At 39.5% G+C, this 21,474-nt stretch overlaps 2 protein-coding genes across 3 annotated transcripts; one reads left to right on the top strand and one right to left on the bottom strand.

Annotated features, from left to right (window-relative positions):
- Positions 1-751: 751 nt before the first annotated feature.
- Positions 752-8,271, top strand: LOC130560548 (F-box only protein 33). Its single transcript, XM_057344400.1, has 4 exons — positions 752-1,350; positions 1,960-2,070; positions 2,446-3,113; positions 3,780-8,271. The coding sequence occupies exons 1-4, from the start codon at positions 932-934 to the stop codon at positions 4,043-4,045; spliced, it is 1,464 nt and encodes a 487-aa protein (XP_057200383.1). The 5' UTR covers positions 752-931; the 3' UTR covers positions 4,046-8,271.
- Positions 8,272-8,908: 637 nt separating this feature from the next.
- ctage5 (CTAGE family, member 5) lies at positions 8,909-18,189 on the bottom strand. Of its 2 annotated transcripts, XM_057343477.1 has the most exons (24): positions 17,993-18,189; positions 17,292-17,423; positions 17,173-17,194; positions 16,969-17,057; positions 16,800-16,871; positions 16,333-16,443; positions 15,057-15,128; positions 14,866-14,970; positions 14,641-14,763; positions 14,467-14,569; positions 14,329-14,375; positions 14,013-14,103; positions 13,618-13,756; positions 13,402-13,503; positions 13,190-13,250; positions 12,791-12,826; positions 12,632-12,699; positions 12,451-12,527; positions 12,200-12,334; positions 11,909-12,034; positions 11,099-11,218; positions 10,139-10,161; positions 9,846-10,038; positions 8,909-9,633 (listed from the first exon to the last, which is right to left on the bottom strand). In XM_057343477.1, the coding sequence occupies exons 1-24, from the start codon at positions 18,092-18,094 to the stop codon at positions 9,452-9,454; spliced, it is 2,331 nt and encodes a 776-aa protein (XP_057199460.1). In that variant the 5' UTR covers positions 18,095-18,189; the 3' UTR covers positions 8,909-9,451. The 2 variants fall into 2 exon arrangements, with proteins under 2 accessions (XP_057199460.1, XP_057199461.1); XM_057343478.1 differs by lacking the exon at positions 11,909-12,034.
- Between the last annotated feature and the right edge of the window lie 3,285 nt (positions 18,190-21,474).

Genomic DNA, 21,474 nt, shown 5'->3' with positions numbered 1-21,474 from the left:
GCCATTTTCAGAGTGCCACGAAATAGCACGGTACATGCACTTGGTAATAATTTATTTCCCTTTTTGGTACAATGTTTGTAAAGAAGTTAACATTTCCCTCTATTTCCTTATTATGCCAATCTTCAGTAAAATGTTCATATAATTGCGCTATAATAATCAATGTTCATATTTTGCTCTTTTATTACACCTAATTTTATTAAACCTTCAATTATCCAAGACAATAACACATCATGAATGAATATCTCTTTAAAATGATAGTGAATCAGATTATTTGCGCAGATGTGAGACTCGTTTTCTTCAACGTGATTAATCATTGACTAAGTAATTAACAAGGAATGTCTGTACTTCTATTCAACATGGCTAAAATGCAGCAAGTCCCTCCATGTTTTATTTTCATGTTTATTTCGTTCTTATTTAATATTCTTTTTTTTCTAACGAATACTGTAATTCTGTATTTTTTTTACATGTTTATTTTCAAATGTAAAGTATGCCGAATATCAGCTTTTTTAAGTTAATAAGAGTGCCCTCTTTTGGCCATTCAATGCTTGGCAAAAATAAGGCATTTTCGGAAGAAACCATTATAACCTCCTAACCAGTGTATTTAGTTACACACGAAATACTACGTTAAATAAGACAGTGTATAATACACGGTTGTTTTTTAATACTATTTACCTTTAAACATACCATCTACATCCTTCTTTTTAGCTCCCTTGCGTACACATTTTCCGAAAAATGATTCCCGCCCCCTGTAATGAAATAAAAATGGTTTGATCCAGTTGTATTGATAGCAAAGCCTAATCGCGCAGTTGTTTGTTTTGACCACAAGCAGCAGCAGCGCGTAGCAAAGGTAGATACGGGCGAGAAACGAGAGGCGCGGAATCGTATAACGGTTACGTTTTTAACCTTCATCGCATCTTCATAGCCTACCGCCATGGCTCTGTGCACTAGCATCGGAGCCTTGGCGTTACCTAGCGAGCTCATCGTTCACATATTCTCCTTCCTATCGGACCGTGAAAAGCTCCGGGCCTCGGCCGTGTGCTCCCGCTGGAGGGAGTGTCTCTTCTACCCTGCGCTGTGGACCGAGCTCAAGCTGCGAGTCGGCGGAGGAACCAACGGAGGCGGCTCTGGATCAGAACAAACCCCGCGGTTAGAGTTCCTCATGCGGAAGTTCGGCTCGTTTGTGCGTGAGCTGCGCCTGGAGTTCGCCCCGGTGGACGGGTATTTAAGTCCCCTGAACGGCGGAACGGAGTCCGTCGAGAGCGACTCGCAGTTCGCGGAGCGCTGGAAGGATGCGATGGTGACATATTTGGATCAGGTGTTGTGTGTGCTCGGCGGTTTGCATAATAACAGGTATGTGCGTGCTTTGACGTTGCACCAGCGATAAATCGTTGCCTGGTTTGTTTTGCTTACATTCGCTCGGCACCAGCCATGGCGCGCGCTCATAAACAAACCTTGCGCATTACGTAACGCTCCCGTGTCTTTCCTCCTCTGCGTGTGAATATCTGAAGCATCGCATGGCCGCTTGCTTTGTAATCGTCTGCGAGCCTTGTTCATTATTCTGCATGAGGAACATTTTAAGGATAATACAAAACTTTCTAATTCCAATGTCTGACAAGCCAAACATCACGTGAATGCCTAGTATTCAAAGCTCAGCACTCGCATGCTGTTTGCCATTTCCACAGCAGGCTTTATTTGTGAACGCGGAAAGAACAGAAAAAAGCTGAATATAGATGTTTCCTGAAAATTCCCCGCTCCAGCTTTTGTGTTGTGAGCTGGCCATGTGTGAACTATTGTGATGCATTTGGTGTTTGGTGTTTTCCTCCCTTTTGTGTTTTGTTTCAAACAATCATTTGGCATTCGTGTTTCTATCTTATATCGAACTGTGTTATGTTAATGGTATAATCATAAATAAGATCATGTTTAAAATATTCTTGCTAATATTTTGACGTCTCTCTCCAGAAATCTCCAGACATTGAGTTTGTATGGTGACACGTGCATTCTGCAAGATGATGGCATTTTGGACAGCTCCTACCTCAACCAGGTTGACCAAGGGGGCAAGAAAATAAAAGAGTATGTTAATGCCATTTTTTTAATACTTTGTGGCATTGTACTGTTTAAAGATCCATGGTGTTGTACAACATCAAGGCCTTTATCATAAAATTTGGGAAATATTATCCATCTTGCAGGGAACGTTATAAATGATGTATGTTACATTATATAATGTCACTTAAAGTTGTGTCTGGCATTCATCAGATGATATGACCGGGCATGTCAAGTACAATGCATTATGGGATACTGTATTCCATAAAGTGTGCTACAAGTGTTTTTATATGCTTTGAGTAGTATGCATATTAAGAAACTTTATACTGAAATTCTTCAATCTTATGATTGCGAAGACATCATAATTGACCTAACATTGGTTCCTTTTCCTCGTCTGTCTCTTAGAATCCAGCAGCTCTTCGAAGAGATCCTGTCCAACAGCAGGCAGATGAAGTGGTTGTCGTCTGCGTTCATGCTCGGCGTGGTGACCCCCTGCTCGCTGGCCTCTCTCTCTAATGCCAGCACCAGCTCTCTCGAGCACCTCAGCCTGCTAGATAACCAGCTGCCCAGCCTGGTGTCCACGGTCGAGCTGGAGAGGCTCGTTCACCTACGCTCTTTGTCTCTGGACTTCTGCGACTTCACCTCCGACATGTGCCGTCTCCTTGCCTCCGCTGACCGAGCTCCTCTCCATCGCCTCTCCCTCCTGCTCAACGGCACTGCTTTAGATGTCAAGCCTTTGGACGGTATGACCACCGAAGAGGATTGGAAAGCCCTGGTCCGCTGCAGCACAAACCTGCGCGTCTACATCATGACTATGGACGTTTGCAACCAGGATCTTCTGCGCGTTCTAAAGCCCAGCATTCCCCTCGAGAGGATCCACCTGGACAGCTACAGCACGCTGGTGACGGATGGTGTCGTGGAGCTCATCTCCCAGCAGTACCACAGAACCCTCACCCACTTCATCTTGATGAGAGACGATGCCGGATTTCCGGATCTCAGCGTCAATCGCAACGAGGACCCGCTGGTTCTGCTCGCCTGGCGCTGTGTGCACCTTGCTGTCTTGATCATCCATGGTAATTAGAGTTTTCGAAAACTTGTTAATTGTTGGGGATTCATTTATTCTTGAGGCACGTGACAACATGTGAAAACAGCAGAATTTCCGTTTAGTTGCTAGAATGTTCTTCATTCAATTAGTTTTCTTTAGTGTTTAAAAATAATGAATTGGCTATCATTTGTCATTATATATTATTATATTTAAAAAACTATATTATAACACCTAAGCTACCTGTCCTCAGACCATATCCTTAATGCTGCATATAGATTAAATCAGAAATCAAAGTATGTATCTAAAATAAAACATTACTTGTATCTCACTTTTAAAATATTTTTTAAAGAAATATGAAAAAACAGGCAATATTAAAATCAACCTTCATTCTGAAGATTCTTTTTTCATCTTATACTTAGTGAGTTAATGCCACACAGTCTACCAAATTATGACAAGTGTTTTCTATAAGGTTAATGGGTTTATTTTGTCAACACTAAGCTGTCAACACCATCTTTTCGTAATTTAATAGATGGATCTGAAAATCAGCTTTACGGGTTAATCCATAAAAACCATAATTCCTTTGTGCATAAACTCCTGTGTGTTGTCACGTGTTTCAAGAATCAGTGAATCAAACTGTGGCTTTACATTTCATACGTTGTCGCTATCATGTTCTTGCGTTTCTTTTGCTCCACAGGTTACACCGTGTGGTCCCACAACCTCGTGGCCATTTCTCGCCTGCGTGGCTCCAACCTCAAAGTCCTGGAGGTGTCCGAAGAGAGCATCGACTTCGACCCAGACCAGTCGGTGTACATCGAGGGCGACCCCGTCCACAATCTGGTGAAGGAGGTGTCCTTGGGCTTGGACCGCGCCTGGCGTCCCTCCATAGACAACAGCGTCGTCCTGAACGAGCCCACTCAGCACTTCCACCGTGAGATGCAGAGCTTCAGCGCCGGCATGTAGACGCACCGGGGCCGAACGGCCCAAAAACCTTTTCTAACCCTGTGCTTGGTGATTGTTCACTAAATGCGCCCTTTCTCATTTTACATATTCTTTCTTTTCATTGCTTTTTGATTTTTTTGTTTTGTTTTCCTTGTAGTGTGAATTAATCCTTTATATGTGCTGTGTTTAATCAGTATTAGCTCTATATTTATATCTATATCTTATCTATATCTATATATCCTGCTTATTACAAGAAGAGTGTAGTTGGGTATTGGTTTAGTAGCTGATCGAGTGAATGGTAGAGAGGGGCTTTTTTAAGCTAGCTTAAAAGTTGTCGTTTATCCTCTCGCTTTTCGTTCGTTTGTTGGTTTCCCCTAGAAAGCGTGGAGTTACGTCAAACTATCAGTCGATCCTTCTTGGCTTTCGAAATGACGAAACGTTCTCGTTGACCTTTTGGGAGATTAGTCTTCCGGCCGAGGGACGGGTTCTGATCCACAGCTGCAGTTAGATCCCTTCCTCTTTGTTCCTCTTTGTTTGTCGTTGTTATTCGGAATTGAGGATAGGTGGAAACAACACGTTTGGGATGTTACTCCCGCTGGTTTTTCTCAACCTGGAAGTGGATGCGCCTCTGCCGGTGAAACCAATCGTAGAGGTTTTCAGTCTGGTGTGTGACACCTGCATGCTGACCGCCCTCCAGCACAATATCTGGGCCCAGCCATAGGTGTGTGTGTGTGTGTGTTCTCTCCTTTTTCTGTGTTTTTGTTTTAATGAAGTCTTTTCGTCTGTCTCAGGTAGGCAAAAATTATATGGGAAGGAAAATGAAGATGATGGTTCTAATGTTTTGGTGAGAGTGAAAACAATCAACTGTTCTGTCAGTTTTAATTGTTCTTCTGGAGTCACAGTTGCCTTTCGAACTCCCCTTTATTTATTCTTGCTTGGTGTTTTTAGCCTTGGATTCAATCTGTTCGATGTTTAAATCGACCATTTTTATAGAGCGTCATTTGTGCATGATTCCCAACCGAAGCGTACGGACGTGAGAGTAATCCTCATCGTGAATGGATTGAATCCAGACTACAGTATTTCATCTGTGAAACATTAGATGGAGGGAGGCAGATGTTTGCTTGTTCCATATCTCAGGATTCCTGCACTTGCGGTACTTTTCCAGTCGATAGCTTTTGTTAAAGCTCTTTGTTCAGAGGGTCGATGGGCAAGATGATGTAGATTTTTGAAGACGAGAAAGCTCTTCCAACAGAATGCGCTTTAGAAGCTGCTGGTTTTTATTTTCCCTAGTATACTCTGTAAGATTGAAAATCTCATTATGTCGTTTGCTTTTACATATATTGTCTGTTCGCGTTTTTAAGAATCAAAGTGGAGAGAAGCTGCGGTCAAACTGAAGCCTTCCTGAAAGTGGCAGAATCCCCCTCGTTCAAGAGCATATCGTTATTTTATTGAAGCGATTTGTCGACGGTCAAAGTACTTTTTTACTTCTCTAACTCTAAGGCCTCAGAACTTCCAGTCTTTTGGTGGCATAGACACGCGTTATCAAAGCCAAACCTGGTTAGAAATGTAAGCCATCATGCGCTCAAGACAAACGTAGAGCCAAAGTGAACCATTACAGCGTGAACGATCTCTATATGCAACCGTTTGAAGGGGTAACGTAGAAGTTAGCTTATGATCTTGTTAAGATCAGTGGTCCAAAGAGAGGTTTTAAGCTGTTACCCAATGACATCCAACAGCTCTTGGCATGTGAAGGCCTGCACAAAGAGTTTTGATAAATGTTATTCTACACTTTATAAATGTGAAGATTTATTACAAGCTATTATGGTACCTATGTCAACAACAGCTTTGATTGTGTCCAGAAAGCAAAAGGGTCTGATTTAAATCTGTCACAGTTGTTATTTTGCCCATTTTAAATAAACCATGGTCTTAAAAAATTGCTGTTTTCAGGCGTGTTGGCATAGGTGCCAGAAATGCTGGAATGAGCGTTGGGAATCTCTTACGTGAGTGCCAGTGGTGGGATTCTGTATATTTCTTCAAAAGTCCCATTTCTATTTTAGTAGAGCACCAAAAAGAATTGAACTAAGTGTGTACTTTATTTAGAGCTTGTTGTATATTGATTTTGCTCGGTGGTGGATAAGGACTGGAATGCAGGTCGGTCTTTCTTACAAACCGCTTAAGAGTTCATACCGTGCCTACAAACCCAGAACAGGTTTCGTTTCGAACCCACGTCATTTCCGCATCCCTGCTTAAATGATTTCTAGGCAGCGTTTGACAAGCGATACAAAGACAAAGCCTATTTAAACCGTCAGTGTTTTCGTCTAGTTTTTTTCTGTGCGTGTGTAGTGTAAACGTTCAAAAAGTGCATACATTAGAGAAGGAGGTGTACGTTCAATACAAAAAAGCACCACTTCTTCTGCAGTGAACAGGAAACGGCCTTTCTCAGGGTTTCTGTTAGACGTACGGAGGAAAAAGTCCAATCGCTCAGGCCTCGCATCATGAAAGTTTCCACAGAGAAATCATCTTCTCAGCAGTCACTGGATTTAACTTCTGTCAGCGCGTCTGTGCCAGCTGCCAAAGATCACGGTGATACAACGTCTTTTCGAAGTGCCCACATGCTGGCAGAGGGCAGGGCCAATGGTTGATCGGCCAAGATGTACTACTACTACTACTACTACTACTACTGCTTGTATTGTATTACGACAACTACTATTTGATAAATGTACCAACGGAAGGGAGGTTGGACTTGAGCGGTGGTCCACAGCTGTGCTGTGACTTGGGTCAACATGCGTTAGATCTCTTTTGCACCTGTTTCACTGTGAAAAGTGAATGTAATTTAACTATTGAAAAATCAAGGTTGGTTCTATCAGACCTATAAGCTGCTATGAGACGTGTTAGGAACATTCCACTGGGGAGATAAAAACGAAAATGGCCAAATGTCTGCATGAACAGATTATTTTTTTACTCTTTTATTCGCTTTCGTTCCGGTAGGGATCTGGAATCAGCGTACGACTGGTCCCGCAGTGAAATTCGCGACGTCGTGGACACGGTCGGCTTATTTTTTACTCTTGAACGATTCGACCAGTCGCTTGTTACAACTCCGTTGGATCCCACGGTTTTTGTTTTTAGTTTCCGAAGCGTTATATGCATTTCACAATCTCTCGTAGTACGGAGAAAGCTGTATGTACAGAGGCTGCTATGAACCCCGTCTGGGAAAAGTCGACGTTGTTACAATTGCCTGTTAAAGCTTTTCCGTTATCTAGCTTAATGATAAGTGATAAACCTCACGCCAGCCTTCAGAGGGGTAAAAAGTGGAGTTTTGTTCGATTCTCTTGTTTGGTAACTTTTTACGGTAAAACCAACAATCCAAGATACCACGTATCCACTTTAGGTCAACACGGGCCTCTCTTTATTTCTTTCTCTGGCTGGCTTACAGCAAAGTCAAAAACTATGCAAATGAAATGCATATGATCCAGTGGCTCTTAACTTGTTTTCCTTTTTCCTTTTGTTTTCTGTCACTCAACTAGAAATAACCTAACTTGCAATGATACTTGGCCTTATTATTGTTATTAATATTGTTTTAAGATCTTGATTCTTCGGAAGCCAACTCAGTTTCAGGGGCGACCGTGGGTTTCAGACATGGTCTCTGTGAGACTGGCCAGCAGGCCCCAGTTATAAGTGGTACGAATGTTGTGCATTTGTTTAAAATCAGGACAGTTTGCAATAAAAAAAAGTGGCCATCATGGGGCACGAGCAGTGCGAAGACCACGCTGCTACCTTGTAAACTTAACGGGGAGTTAACTAAGATAACATAACATGCATATGCGTATATATATATATATATATATATAATGTATATCAACGTATATACTTTTATGCAACACATGTCCGGGTTCAATTTATGAACATGAAAAAGTTTATAAGCGTTGTTGTTTTGCAAAAGTGGTTTTACCATCTTAAATGTTTAATATTTGGGCAGGTGTGTTCTGTCTACTTTTTGTCTCTGGTGAGCACATAGCATTGGATTTTATATGTACATCTGCAAACAAGAAGTACTCTGGCACAGGTGTGAACATGCCAGGTGGGAAGATTTTTAATGAGAAATGTGATCTTGAGGTTCCACGATAAAGAAGGAAAAATCGATGAAAACTTAACTGACAGAGATTGGGTAAACCAGCCGAATGTTGATTCGAATTAATGTTGAACGAATGCATTTTCTTTTAATCGGTAAATAAAGCATTAAAAAACAACAGCATCGACTCTGTTTTCATTCAACTGATGTAAAAATATTTGTTTTACCTATTAGGTTAAATTAAATGTTTAGGCCTAACTGCAAACCTGTCAGATGACTGGGTCAGACTTCACTTCAAAGTCAACAACAAATATAGTATGCAATGCTAAATGTATTTCTTACTAATTAAAAATATATGAGAATGTGCTAGAAAATGTAATGCAATATTTTAAATACATTTCTGTATATTGGAAGTGTTTATTTTTCAATTTATAAAGCGATGATTCCCAATTTCCACTGTAAATTAATTGATTATATTAAATATATTGACAGTAAATGTATAGAAAAATATATTTTCTTTGTTTAAGGGATAGTTTGAGATACATTACTCCTTTAGCTGTTAAAGGATGTGATAGTTAAACAGTTTATTCCATAACACAGTATTTGGTTGCCTTGATATGATGTATAATATTACAGTGAAAATGACTGGTATTTGTACTTTTATGCAAAATTATTTCCTAAATTAGGCTTAGTTTAACCAAAGTATTCGTAGTTGATAGTTAAATATAACATTGTATTTTCTTGACAGCGTTGTAAGATTTGCCCATTGGCTTCATGTCTGTGCAAAAAAAAGAACAAGCAATCCAGTGTTTTTATTCAATGTTCACAAGTTTATTTGATCAGACCACCTTTAAGGCATAACTTGTTAAAGGAAACTATAAATACCATTAACTACAAGGACGGTTCTCTGGACTTTTGTTTTGTTAAGCGAGTCACCAGTGGTGTCTTCAATCAACATCCTATTCACAATATATACTCGTTACAAATTCTATATACAGTTTGACAAATATGTGGACCTTGCATCAACTACCTTCCATTTAAAAACCATTACAATCCTGAGCATTTATAATCCTGTTAAAAGCAGTCCGGTTGACTTTTCAAACATACAGATTTACATAATACACTAGGTCTCACACTGTACCTCAAATACAGAGATCCGTTTGACAAATGATTCCTCTTCATAAAATAACCAGTAGCATGTGCCGTATCCTTTACTAGGCTTTGCACTCAAGTTCAAACTCAGACAAGAGATCACCACATTGCTACTGCGGCTAAATATCTAAGGAAACACCCCCTGAGTACAACAACAACAGGAAGTCACAAACGGTAGGCTGGGGAGGCGGAGCGACTCAGTCAGATCAGATGACATCGTGAGGTGAAGGCGACTGTTCAGGGGGCTGCTCGCTTCCTGGTGAGGAAGGCCTGGGAGGTGGTCCAGGGGGAAAATTGTCAGATGGGGGTCTTGGTGGCAGATAGCCCATATGTTGAGGGAATGGCAGCGGAGCTCTGGGAAACATCCCAGGGGGGAGTGGCCCTCGCACTATAAGAAATCAGGTTAAAGGTTATTACCTTTTACACAGCATCAAATAATCTGACACTAAATAATGAAATGATGGTGTTTCTTAAACACTGCAAATACCTGGCAACCCTTGTTAGTCACAATTGTTTCAAAGATTACTAAATAAAACTCATTTTAACAGTTGTAATACAAACAATATAACACGTGAGTGAAAGAGATGAGGATTCACATACTGCCTATGGGTGGACCAGCAGGTCCACGGGGTGGAAAGAAGTCTGGTGGTCCATAAGGGCCCCTGAGTGGGATGTGTGGATTTCTGGGGTCCATTGGTGGCGGCATTCTCATTAATGGGGGACCGGGAAGAGGTCCCATTCTCGAATCTGGATCAGGGTGCATTCTCATGTCACCAGGCATTGAGTGGGGACCCTAGGAAGATATATTTTATTTACCGGTACGTATGAAAACTATACTGTACATATAGCCATCACCACATTTTTCTCACAAAACAAGTGATAGGTTTACTCACGTCTCTGTTTTCATTACCACTGACTGTTGAGAAAACAAAAACAGAACAAAGGAGAGAGAGAGAGTAATAAGTGCTCTTAGGGATATTGGTTCCAAACCTCCATTATTGCATTTTCATTTCATACCACGGGGCTGTTGAATGCTTCAATCTGATTGGTTGACAAACGTTCTATGGGAATGCATTAACTTTCAGTAAATGCACACATATGAGGTGTTCCAGGTCTGCCGACCGCATTACAGTTCCATATCACTTCGCCAAGTTTAAATAGCACCCTGCACTTGATTTGACGTTTATAATGTCAAACTTTACTGTTAATGGAAACGCGTGCAGTTTTGTTTCAATAAACAATGCATTTCAAAAACAATATAGAGATACATATACTGAAATAGAATAAATAAAATAACTAAATAGAAAAACAAAATGAATTGATAAACACTGATAGCCTACTGGTTCGTTTTCCTCTTCATGCTAACAAATATATTTTGATAGACCTACTCTTTCAAAAGTTTGCGTGATTTTTTTTGCTGCTGTTGATACAAACAATACAAGGAATAAATAATATTACTATCACTTGCTTTTATTCCTAATATTATTATTCCTTACTTAATTCACTTCTTAAGGACGTATAAAAGAGAGCTCATTCATGCCTTGACAGTTAATGCGGTTACCTGAACTACATAAAACAAGTCAGCCGGAGAGAATTCCCCTGTGTCTCTCAGTATTACTCACGCATCCCATTAGACATGTACAACCCGGGTGTAGTTATAATATACAATTTAATATAATTATTTGCTTTGAAGCGGTAGACTAGACTTATTGACTCACTAACAACATGTTCATTTTTAAGTCACTCTGGATAAAAGCGTCCGCTAAATGAATAAATGAAAATAATTCCACTGCAGCACTCAGCTCACATAACCTTAATGTGGATAAATATAGGAGAATAAAAGAAAGACTTACCTGATTTGTCACCAAAGTATCCTGAATCAGGATGTGGTGGTCTAGGAGGTAAAGGGCCCATCGGGTACGGCCCTGGAGGCGGCCTCCTATAAGGCAAACCTGGGTCTGGGAGAGGGTGACCTTCCATAAACATAAACAGTATATATAATTATCACTCAGTTACCACTCACATGCGGAATCACACACATAAAGGCATGACACTTTTTTTTTAAATAATACATATTTAAAATGAGAAATAATGGAAATGAGGTACTACAGTACAACTACCAAACAACCAGTGCTGAGATGGACATGATGTTGATATGACATTTAAAAATACAGTGATGTCCTTTGCCATTTGTGCCCTCACTGTGAAACAGCTCTACACTACTGTACATTAAACAACAGATCAACAATCGATGAACTGACAGTGTTTGGAGGAAGGGAGGAACAACAAAGGGCCTGTTCTGTGACTCTTTAATGTTCAGCTCGGCTGAGTCAGCAATTCTCTGTGTGTTTTCTCTTCAATAACATCTAAAAAAAAAGTACCTTTACATGAGCCTCTCACGAGTTCAGTGTTAGCTAAAAAAATATTGTATTATTTGTGTGCAGTTGCCCACTTATAATGCTAAGCAAGGCTTCCTCCACCAACAATATTAGTGTTCTATCATCATAAAAAGTCAACTGTAGCTCAAGGTTATACTGTTAAAAATAAGATTCTACTTCATTTTTAACAGAAATCTTTTGGTATAAAAACATAATTCTGGACAGAAGAACCCCAGAGGTAATACAATCTGCTCAAGGGCCATAGCAGTGGGAACATCACTGTACCTGGAGGGCCAGAAGGGCCCCTGCGTTCCCTGTCCCAGGAGGGTGACAGTGAGCCACTATCAGAGCGAGGGCCACTCCGCTCAAAGTCTGGCCCACCAATAGGGGGCTCTACCACGCCACGGGACACTGATTACATGACAGTAAGAGTCAAAGAGAATGAATGGGGGGGGGGGGAGCGCAAGAGGGTGAACAAAAGTGTTGGGTGAGGAGACAATGAACAAAACAAACAAATTAATGAAATATTAAATTTACTAATTGAAGATTATCCAGGATGGCATGTGTATACATTACCTCTAGCACCAGGGCCCATTATAAACTGTGGTGAGAGTCGAGGGGGGCCGTCCATCAGTGTAGGTGGAGAGAGAAAGGCCCGTGTTTCTGAGGATGGTCGGCCAAGAGGAGAGGGCCCATAGGGAGATCTCTCACCTGTGAGAGAGTGAATATCAAGAAAAAGACCATAGATACATTACATCACTACTAACTGAACTGAGTTATAGAGTTTACAAGATAAACGTGTATAAGAAAAGTGCGAAGTATCTAACCTCGAAGTAAAGGTCTGCCCTCTCGTACATACGGATCCTTTTCAAGAATCTCCAGCTTAAACTGGGAATCTGTCAGCCTGCAAATGTAATACAAAGACATGTTTTGATATACATCGTAAAAAGACAATACATATGCACTATGCATGTCAAAGAAAGTGCTTTTAATTCCACCGTATCTCACCTCTGGCGGAGATTAGAGTTTTCTCTTTTGACATCCGCTAGATCTCGATCCGCTGCTCTTGCCGCCAGCTGTAAGACAGACGATGCAGAGTAAAAACAACATCAACCATCTGTAAGCTGCTATTGACTGATAAAAATGGATGGTGTGAAAACAACTTACCCAGTTATCATGAGCCCTTTTCTCATGAGAAGCAACCTAAAAGCAAGAAAGAAAATGTATAAAATACGGAAATAAGCATGTATGTATAATAAGAAAGAAAATGTATATGTAATAAGTGTAATAAGGCCGATGTGGTCAATATAGAATTTTTGAATTAATGTGTTGCTCTACCTTGTCACTAAAAAAAAAATATTTAGACTTTGTTCTGTTCCATAAACTGCATTATACAGTATAAATATACAGCAGAGTTAAACAAATCTGAAAATACATTTCAAATCTGGATTAAGAAATATTACATTGTTTCTGTTGTAATTATATTTTAAATGTCAGCAAACTCTTGACCTTGACTATTGCTACTTCAAGTCTGAAAAACTTAAAAGAGGTTTTTAAATAGATCACCTGATTCTTGTAAGCTTGTGAGGTCCTATCCAGCTCCTCTTCCAGGTCTTTGGCTCTTTGTCTGTAAAACAGTGACAGCACCTCAAATGTAAACTTTCTGTTTTGGTTTGTCCTAAATCACATTTTCTGTTCATCTTAAAGGCCGTTTCCTTTGTTGTGATTGCATGCCACAAATGAAAAATTCCTTGCACGTGTCAAAAACCTGCTCTCACCTGTACGTGTTGAGCTCCTCAGCAGCGAGACTGATCTTTTTGCCTGCTTTGTTGAGCTTCTCTTCCTTCTGTAAGCGTTCCTTTTCCTCCACCGTTAACATTCTGACAAGAGTCCAAGAAATAACAGAGTTACGGGCACATTAGCCTATTTTATTCAGCAAATAAATGTCAAGTGAAAAGACTTTTTTATAGGATGCAGCTGTTTGCGTTCACTACCTGTGAAGTTTGAGTTCATTCTCCTGGTACATCTCAGTCATGATCTGCAGTTTCTGCTGGAGTTTCTGGATTTCACTGGAGTATTTGGCACTTTCCGACTCCAACACCTCTTTATCCTCCTGAAATTCCTTGATGCCCCCTGAGATCAGAGTCGAAAAACTGAGAAAACCCTTGTTTGATGTAACCAGGCCAAAACAAATGAGCTACTCTTCATTTTTTGTCATTTATCATATCATTAACGTAGCAATTGGTAAATTAGGTTGTTGTGGAGGTTTCAAATTTCTAGACTGAAGCTTAACGTGCTTAAAACAACCAGTTCACATTTAAAACCAGGTACAACAGATGTTGAAAAAGGGAACATTTTCTATAGTTCATGGGAACCGATCTCTGTCTACCTTGGAGATCTTCTTTGGCTTTCATCTCGTCTGCGAGTTTGGCGAACACTCTGTTCTTATCTTCCTCCATGGACTTCAAGTCTGCACTCATCTGTGACGGAGAGCAGAATTCCCTTTACACAGTTTTTTGTAATATTTTAATAAAAGAATGGATGTTTTTTGGTTTGCAAAAAGGCATTAATGAATCTTAAAACTAAGGACTGTGGTCAAAACCAGGTGACTGCCCACCTAGACAGCATTCAAAGTGTTGTTTAGTTAAGGAGGTTACAAGGTTTTACCCAAACACACCCAATGTGCAAATTAATTGTACAAATACCTTGGCTGCTTCAATAAGTTTCTGTACTTTCTGCTTCTGGCGGAAATCTGCAAGAAAAACGTAAACTCAAGATCTGACCTCAGCACAATATGCTTCATAGCCGGCGACATTGTGGGCTCTTAAAAAGAGAGTTTATACCTGAACTGTCGCCGTTCTCAGTTCCGGCTTTATTGTTGCTGCCGTCAATGGTGTCGTCTTCAGAATTCCAGTCTTTCATCTTCAGAAGGCATTCTGTCAGGGACTAATACAGGAAGAGAAATAGTCAGAAAAGCACTTTTGTCAGGTTGAATGCACGTATGGATGCATTCTCACCTTAATGCGTTCGTCTTTGTTAGCACAGTCCTCCATCATGCCAGCGTGAGATCTTTCACACAGCTTCATCTCCTCCTCTAACTCACCGAGACGTTCATTCCACACCTCAGCCTCCAGAACCAGCTGAGTAAAGACCATCATGCAGTCACAAATGCTGTACAGTTCAGCATTAAGCCAAATGACGATTGTCTCACGCACGCACGCACACTCTTCTATCATTCTCACCTGGGCTTTACTCTCAAGCAGCATTTCATGCTCTTCTTTAGCTGCCTGCAGGTTCTTCTGCAGTCGCTCCGTGTTGATCTCGTGAATCTTCAGAGTCGTGTTGTCCTACACGTGGACATACAGATGAAACCATCATCATGTGGCACATTCGCTTTGGCTCTAGTGCGGAGCTCCTCAGACACAATTCATACCTGTTCCAACTGTGACTTTCGTTGTTTAGCTTCTCCTTCCAAATTCCTTAAAATCTGCTCGAGCTCAGCAAGCTGGAGGAGACAGAGATCGAGACGCTAATTAGATAGCTAAACACCTCAGGGGGTTAAGTAAATAATCTCAAGTAACTATAAAAACAACTGAAGGGACCGGTGCCGTGGCTTCACCTTACTTGAAATATAAATACTTTTATGTGGTTTTGACATTTCTTAATCAATTATTTTTCAGCATTATCTTATTTTAAATTGATGATTTAAGCATGATTAACACCAACCTTTTCTGATACAGAAAGTAGAGAATAATTCATGGTTTAAGTCTCTAATGAATGCTCAGGCTCTCCCTTCCTGCTAGGTCAGTGTGACTGTGAAAAGGGACTTCTTATCATCATGTTTGAAAACATCTTCCGTTAACACACACTCTACCCTTGAGGAGTTTGTGTATGTGTGATTGTATTGTTTCAGGAAAGTGAGAAAGAGTGGAAAATCATGAGACAGATGTAACGTCATGTTTTAATTCGTATTATAGTACATGCCTGTCATCTTGGATAATCTATAGGACTATATGTCCCGTCTCATGACTCCAGAAGTGTTTGAGAGCTTTGTGTTCTTGTTTATCTATTGATAACCAATCATGTGAGCTTGATTTGCCTAAGTAATGACGTAGTTAAGGCTAAAATACACCACAAGACTTTTGCTTAGATTTTGCCCAGATTTTCAGTCTGGACTTGTTGCTGAAAGTCTGTGCCAGTCTGCAGATTTGATCAGTTAGTGTGTTTCTATCTAAAACTTTCAAGAAGTCTGCAAGTGTATGATGTCGAGTTTAAAAAAATATCTGTTCCAATTTTAAAAGTCTTGTAGTGTATTCCAGCCATTAGTTGACTCTGTTAGCTTAAATACTACTGCATTTTGGATGCAAGGCAGGTCGGCCTGTGGAACTCCTTGAGAGTGCTGAAGCTGACTTCTGCTGGCAAAACTACAAACTATTTTTCTTCAGTAAATGTTCTTCTATTTAATTGCATTCCTGACTTCTTGTCTTCATTCATTCATAACTGGTCTACGGGTCTTTTACTGCAAATCCCCTACACAACAGTCATTATATCTCACTTGACATTTCAAAACATTAAACGTTTTTGACAAGCGACTTCCAGTGCATTTGAGGTAGAATATCTATTTTATATACTGTACACATTGGTACAGTATATAATAAAGGATATAAAGGAAAGTAAGAAATATAGAAGGGTGCATATCAAAACAATACCTGATCCTCTTGCTGTTTTCTTGCTTTGTTTTGATGGGACAGCTCCTCCTGTAGCCGTTCAATTTCTTTTTTCACCTGGGTGTTTGATTGCTCAAGCTTCTGTGATGCCAACTAAAGAAAATATGATTGGATTGGTCAGATTACAAGAAGAGGTGACAGATCTTATGTCTTATGACAGATTCAATCATACATGTGTAATACATTCTCTAAAACCTAAATGCAATAAGCATGACAATCATTCTTGTCGAAATTATTTAGGGCCCACTAGACATGTTTTCCATTTATAAAAGACAAGGATTTATGATTAAATGAATAAAAGCACATGGATACATGACAAAGAAATGAAAAACTTTAGATCCAAAACAAATCCAACAACTAATGCATGAAATATGTGAATGCATAAAACATCAACTAATCGTAAGTTAACGACAGGTATTATTAGAAATCTACATAAAGACAGTCTTTACCTCTAAACTTTCTTTTTCTGCAGTTTGAGCAGATATTCCACTGTTTTGAAGTGTTGATTCCAGTTTCTCATACTGTTAAAGCAGATGGACAGCATTGTCTTAGGAAAGTGATTTAAATAATTATTTATATGTATAATGTACTTAGGAAATACAACATGGTCTCACTAACCTTTTGTTTGACCTCACTGAACGTCTCCAGCACTTTGCACTTTTCATCCAACAGTTCTGCAACTTTCTGAGCCATCTGTTTCTCTTTGCCTGCGAACACAGCAGAGAACAGTCCGGATCAGTTAGATCAGACAGCGTGGATCAGTTCAGAGAAAAAGGCTGATCATATAATCTAGCACTAAAATAGACAATCAGACATACTCACTTGCATAAAGTCTGCTTTTGATCTGTGGAATAAAACAGACAAACATTATCAATACTTGCCTAAGGTCACTGAAATGATTAAGTGTATGAATGTGTTCAGAGCAGAAATAGATGACTTACGCAGTGGATAAACCTGTAGCTGAACAGAAGCAGTGTGCATAAACCGAAAAAGCATGTAAAAACCACAGCTTCCCAAGGAAGTCCATATAAGTCAGGACCAGGCCGTATGTCATCAGGAAGTGATGATACAACCTAAAACACAAAAAATATACTTAAAGACGGTGTGAGATTCATTCTTTTATAGTTAGATTCAATTAGATTTACAACCATGAATATGGCTTTATTTGTACAAAACAAAACAAAACAAATGGGTAGACGTAAACATACATGGCATTATTTGCTATATTAGTCACAAAATCAAACTGGATACATGCATGATAACACAAAAAGGCCATATGCACCTGTCAACATACTAATGCTAACCAGTATAACCAAATAATTGGTTATCTTTATAAAACAGTTAAAGGGCAACTAAATACATTACGGATTAATAAACCTACATGTTAGATGGTGTACACCAAAAACATGTAAATAAACAAATCAACCTCACGTTGAGAAATATGTAGTTACCTGATGCATCAATGCTAACAAATGCTGGTACATAAGCGCAGTAATGTCATTATACATCTAAACAAACACTAGGAAACATTAAAACTCAACTAAAATAAGTCTATGTAACAATGACAGGCGTGAAATAATAATGTTTTAACCGCTGACAGCTGCCACACACACACAGTTTCATCATATACACTGCCACATACATCTCTGATCTTCTCCACGGCGAGAGTGTAGTAAATCTTCGCCGCTCCTCTCACGTCAGTCGCTTGCGTGACGAGCGTCTCGGCCTTTAATTCGTCTGCCATGATTTAACTCAAATCAAGCGATGAGATTTAAAGTTTTTCTGTAATCTGTTGAATTGTGTGTTGTTATGCCATGGTGACTCTACTCTCAATGCCAGTGCGCACTGCGCTGAGGGGAGGAGCGCACTGTTGTTTTAAGGTGGGTTCGTAATTGATATTATGTCGTATTTTAAGAAAACAAATAAAACACACGTGCTATTTACTTTTTACATGTTTAAACAATTGGCCAGTATGTATTTTGTTTATGTTAAAACTCATAAATTGCCTTTTTGGCAATAAAGTTCAACTTTACAGAACACACCACCCCTAAACGAGTTATGGTTTCTTCCAGACGTCACCAATTGCAGAACGCCAACATGTCCCACTTGACTTTTAAAGAGACAGCCACCCAGCAGAGACGATCGGTAAAGGGTGAAATATTTGAATTGAGCAAGTTAGGAAACGCGGTTAAAATGTAAGGAAGTAATTGTTTCATTTGTGGGTGTGTTAAATATGGCTTTATATACAAGCTCGCTGATTTTGAGACCTGTCGAGCAGCTTAAACCTGCCTAGAATTCGTAAGGAATTATATGTGCCTACACAGCATCATGAGTGTAAAAGTATAAATATAAATGTTTGAAAGAAATTGCCTTAAAAGAACAGGCCACTTTTTTTTTACAACTGTTTTATATGAAGAAGACTCACCTTGTCCACTATAGATGCAAGACCATTCATTGTAACTCCACCAACAAAAACAGCCAGCTGATAAAATTGCTCTACACCTGTAAAAAAGAAAAATAACACATCATTACATGTACTAGAATGACTCACATTTAAAGGGGTCATATGGCGCGAATATGTGTTTTTCTGTGTCTTTGGTGTGTTATAAATTGCCCATGCGCATGTATTAGACACGTAAATTTGCAAAAATTAAAGTGTCGGAAAAAAAGATGCATTCTATCTAAAAGCTAATGCTCACCCAGACCTGCCTGAAACGCCTCGTGTAACCACACCCCCTCGTGGTGTGATTTGACTAAGACCGCCCAAATGTATACGCAAGTAAGGTGGTCAGTACAATTGCTTTGGAACCTGATGTTCCAAATAAGGCGTTACATTTCCGTCACACGCTTGCAGTATTTGACCAATCACTACGCACTGGTTAACTGGCCAATCATAGCACACCTCGCTTTTCAGAGCGATGAGCTTTGTAAAACATCCGCACGTTGGATATACAAACATGCACGATATGTGGAAAATACAGCGTTTTTGAACCTTAAATCGTGTATACACATTGCATTACATCTAAAACAAATGATAATATTCGTTTTAGGCGCGTCATATGACCCCTTTAAGAATAAATGTTATGGTTCTGACTTGAAATGTTATTATGAATATAGAATAGAATATATTACAAAAATGTCAGGATATTCTTTAAAAAAAAAACAATACCATACAGGGCTTAAATGACAGAATTTTAATTTTGGGGTAGTCTACTCCGTCATTTCAAGGTCAAGAAAAGTGAAACCCTCACCATTTTGTAATGCTTCAGGTTTACCGTGCTCCTCAGAGAAAAGGCCATGGTTTAGCTGGAAAGAAGTTTTCTTGATTTCTAAATCTGTTGACTGATGCATTCCTATGTCCTGATCAAAAGTATGAAAATCTTCCACATGAAGACCTTCATTAATTATATTCTTGAAAAGATCCTTCTCCTCGGCCTCAGAGACGGACACATCTATGGGATGGCTGATATCATTGATGTCAGATCCCTCAGTCATTTGATTATTTTCAGCCTCTTGAGTGAAGATTTGTGTATTCTCATTTAGACTGAGACAGGCTCCATGAGAACACTCTTCTTGGCTGCTTCCTGTTTGGACAAAAATGGAACATCACACTTTGGAATATTTCTGTTACTTTATCATTAGTGTCACCATCATCATTTCCCATTAATTGAATGAACAAAAGTTAGTTAGTAAACATTCCCATGCAGTATCCACCACAATTATACATTCCATCATCTGTCATGCCCTGAAAGAGTTTCAAAACTTGAACATCATCTGTACCTGGGCTTTCATCTACTTTCATGTTTGTGTTCCCTGGTGCATAGGTCTCTCTTACAGTGGATACGAGGAAAGCCAATTTTTGTAATGCTGGATATTCATTATTGCTATCCTTGTCAGGAAAACCATTATTGTTTTGAATATGTCTTCTTGTCTTTATATGGTATTCCAATAGCTGTTCTAGGTCATTGAGTTCAGCAAGATCATCATTATCTCGACCCGTATCCATATTTGAAAAGCTTCCAATTTTGGAATCCAGCCATGCTAACTTGTGGTCTCCTACTATATCTGAAAGATCTTTAATATTCAGTTCACTCAGATGTGAATCTAGGTTAGGATATTCTTCAGAGAGCTTTTGTGACGGTTTAATCTCTGCGGAAGAAACCAAAGTGTGAATGTGAGAGCGTCCAGGTAATTCCTCACCAGCTTCCAGCTCCAGGGTCATGTCAGCATCAGTCTGACCCTGGGTCACACCTGTGACACTTTCAGCTTTGGTTTTATGATCCATATGATTTGCAAGATCAGTCTCTGTATCATTTTTCTGTTCAGCACCTTGAAGTGACTTTGGGTCATTTTGTGCAAATAAATCTTTGGTTAATTTTGCTTCGATAGAAGAGGTATGGTGAGAGGGGTCCTCTGTGCCAACATCTTTATTGTTTGCATCTGCTTCATTCTGGAGGTTATCACTAACATTGTTTAAATCGGCGAGAGAATATTCACCATCAGGTTCACCCTTTGTAGATGCTTCCTGTGACAAATATTCATTCTTCATTTGTGTGTTGTCTTTCTGCTTGGAGACATCAGAATTCAAAGCTTTATAATCTAAACCTGTGTTTAGTTCTTTTGTTTCGAGATCGTTCTCTGTAGATTCAGAAACTGTACTGGCATTTAGTTCTTCCGTGACCCCATCTTGATGTCCACCTTCTGAATTTGTTTGACTTTCATCTGTTAAAATAACATCTCTAATACCAATATCTGCCTTATCTGTCTCAAATAAGCCGTCGTGCAGTTCAGTCGTGTTTTCCATTTTTTCATCTATTGTTTGAGCTGAATGTGATTCAGGTTCAATATCTGAGTGTAGATTTTCTTCACTTGTTGCAGCCAATTCAGTTTCTGGTTTATGATTGTGAACCAGAGCATATCTAATTTCACTTTCATCAAGAGAAATTATGCTTGTGCTAGATTTATTTTCATTTCTTATTTCTGTTTCAAGTGTTCCTGAATCTGATAACATTTCATCATTCTTCATGATATCTTCATCTTCTGATCGTGTCTCATTTATTTCTGTAACATCAAGTAGGCCTAAACCATCATCCTTTATCTCTGCGCCTGTGTCCTCGACAGCTA

Source organism: Triplophysa rosa, linkage group LG10, assembly GCF_024868665.1.
Source record: "Triplophysa rosa linkage group LG10, Trosa_1v2, whole genome shotgun sequence".
Classification (NCBI taxonomy): domain Eukaryota; kingdom Metazoa; phylum Chordata; class Actinopteri; order Cypriniformes; family Nemacheilidae; genus Triplophysa; species Triplophysa rosa.
Note: the sequence above shows the minus strand (reverse complement) of the source record. Positions and strands in the feature narration are given on the sequence as shown.

Excerpts from the sequence above, each read along its gene's own strand:
- ctage5 (XM_057343477.1), bottom strand. The coding sequence starts at position 18,094 with ATGGCAGACGAATTAAAGGCCGAGACGCTCGTCACGCAAGCGACTGAC. Across the intron at positions 16,872-16,968 it reads TCAGTGAGGTCAAACAAAAG|TATGAGAAACTGGAATCAAC; the intron begins GTTAGTGAGACC and ends CTGCTTTAACAG. Across the intron at positions 10,039-10,138 it reads GTGGTAATGAAAACAGAGAC|GGTCCCCACTCAATGCCTGG; the intron begins GTGAGTAAACCT and ends ATATCTTCCTAG.
- LOC130560548 (XM_057344400.1), top strand. The coding sequence starts at position 932 with ATGGCTCTGTGCACTAGCATCGGAGCCTTGGCGTTACCTAGCGAGCTC. Across the intron at positions 2,071-2,445 it reads GGGGGCAAGAAAATAAAAGA|AATCCAGCAGCTCTTCGAAG; the intron begins GTATGTTAATGC and ends TCTGTCTCTTAG. Across the intron at positions 3,114-3,779 it reads TGCTGTCTTGATCATCCATG|GTTACACCGTGTGGTCCCAC; the intron begins GTAATTAGAGTT and ends TTTGCTCCACAG.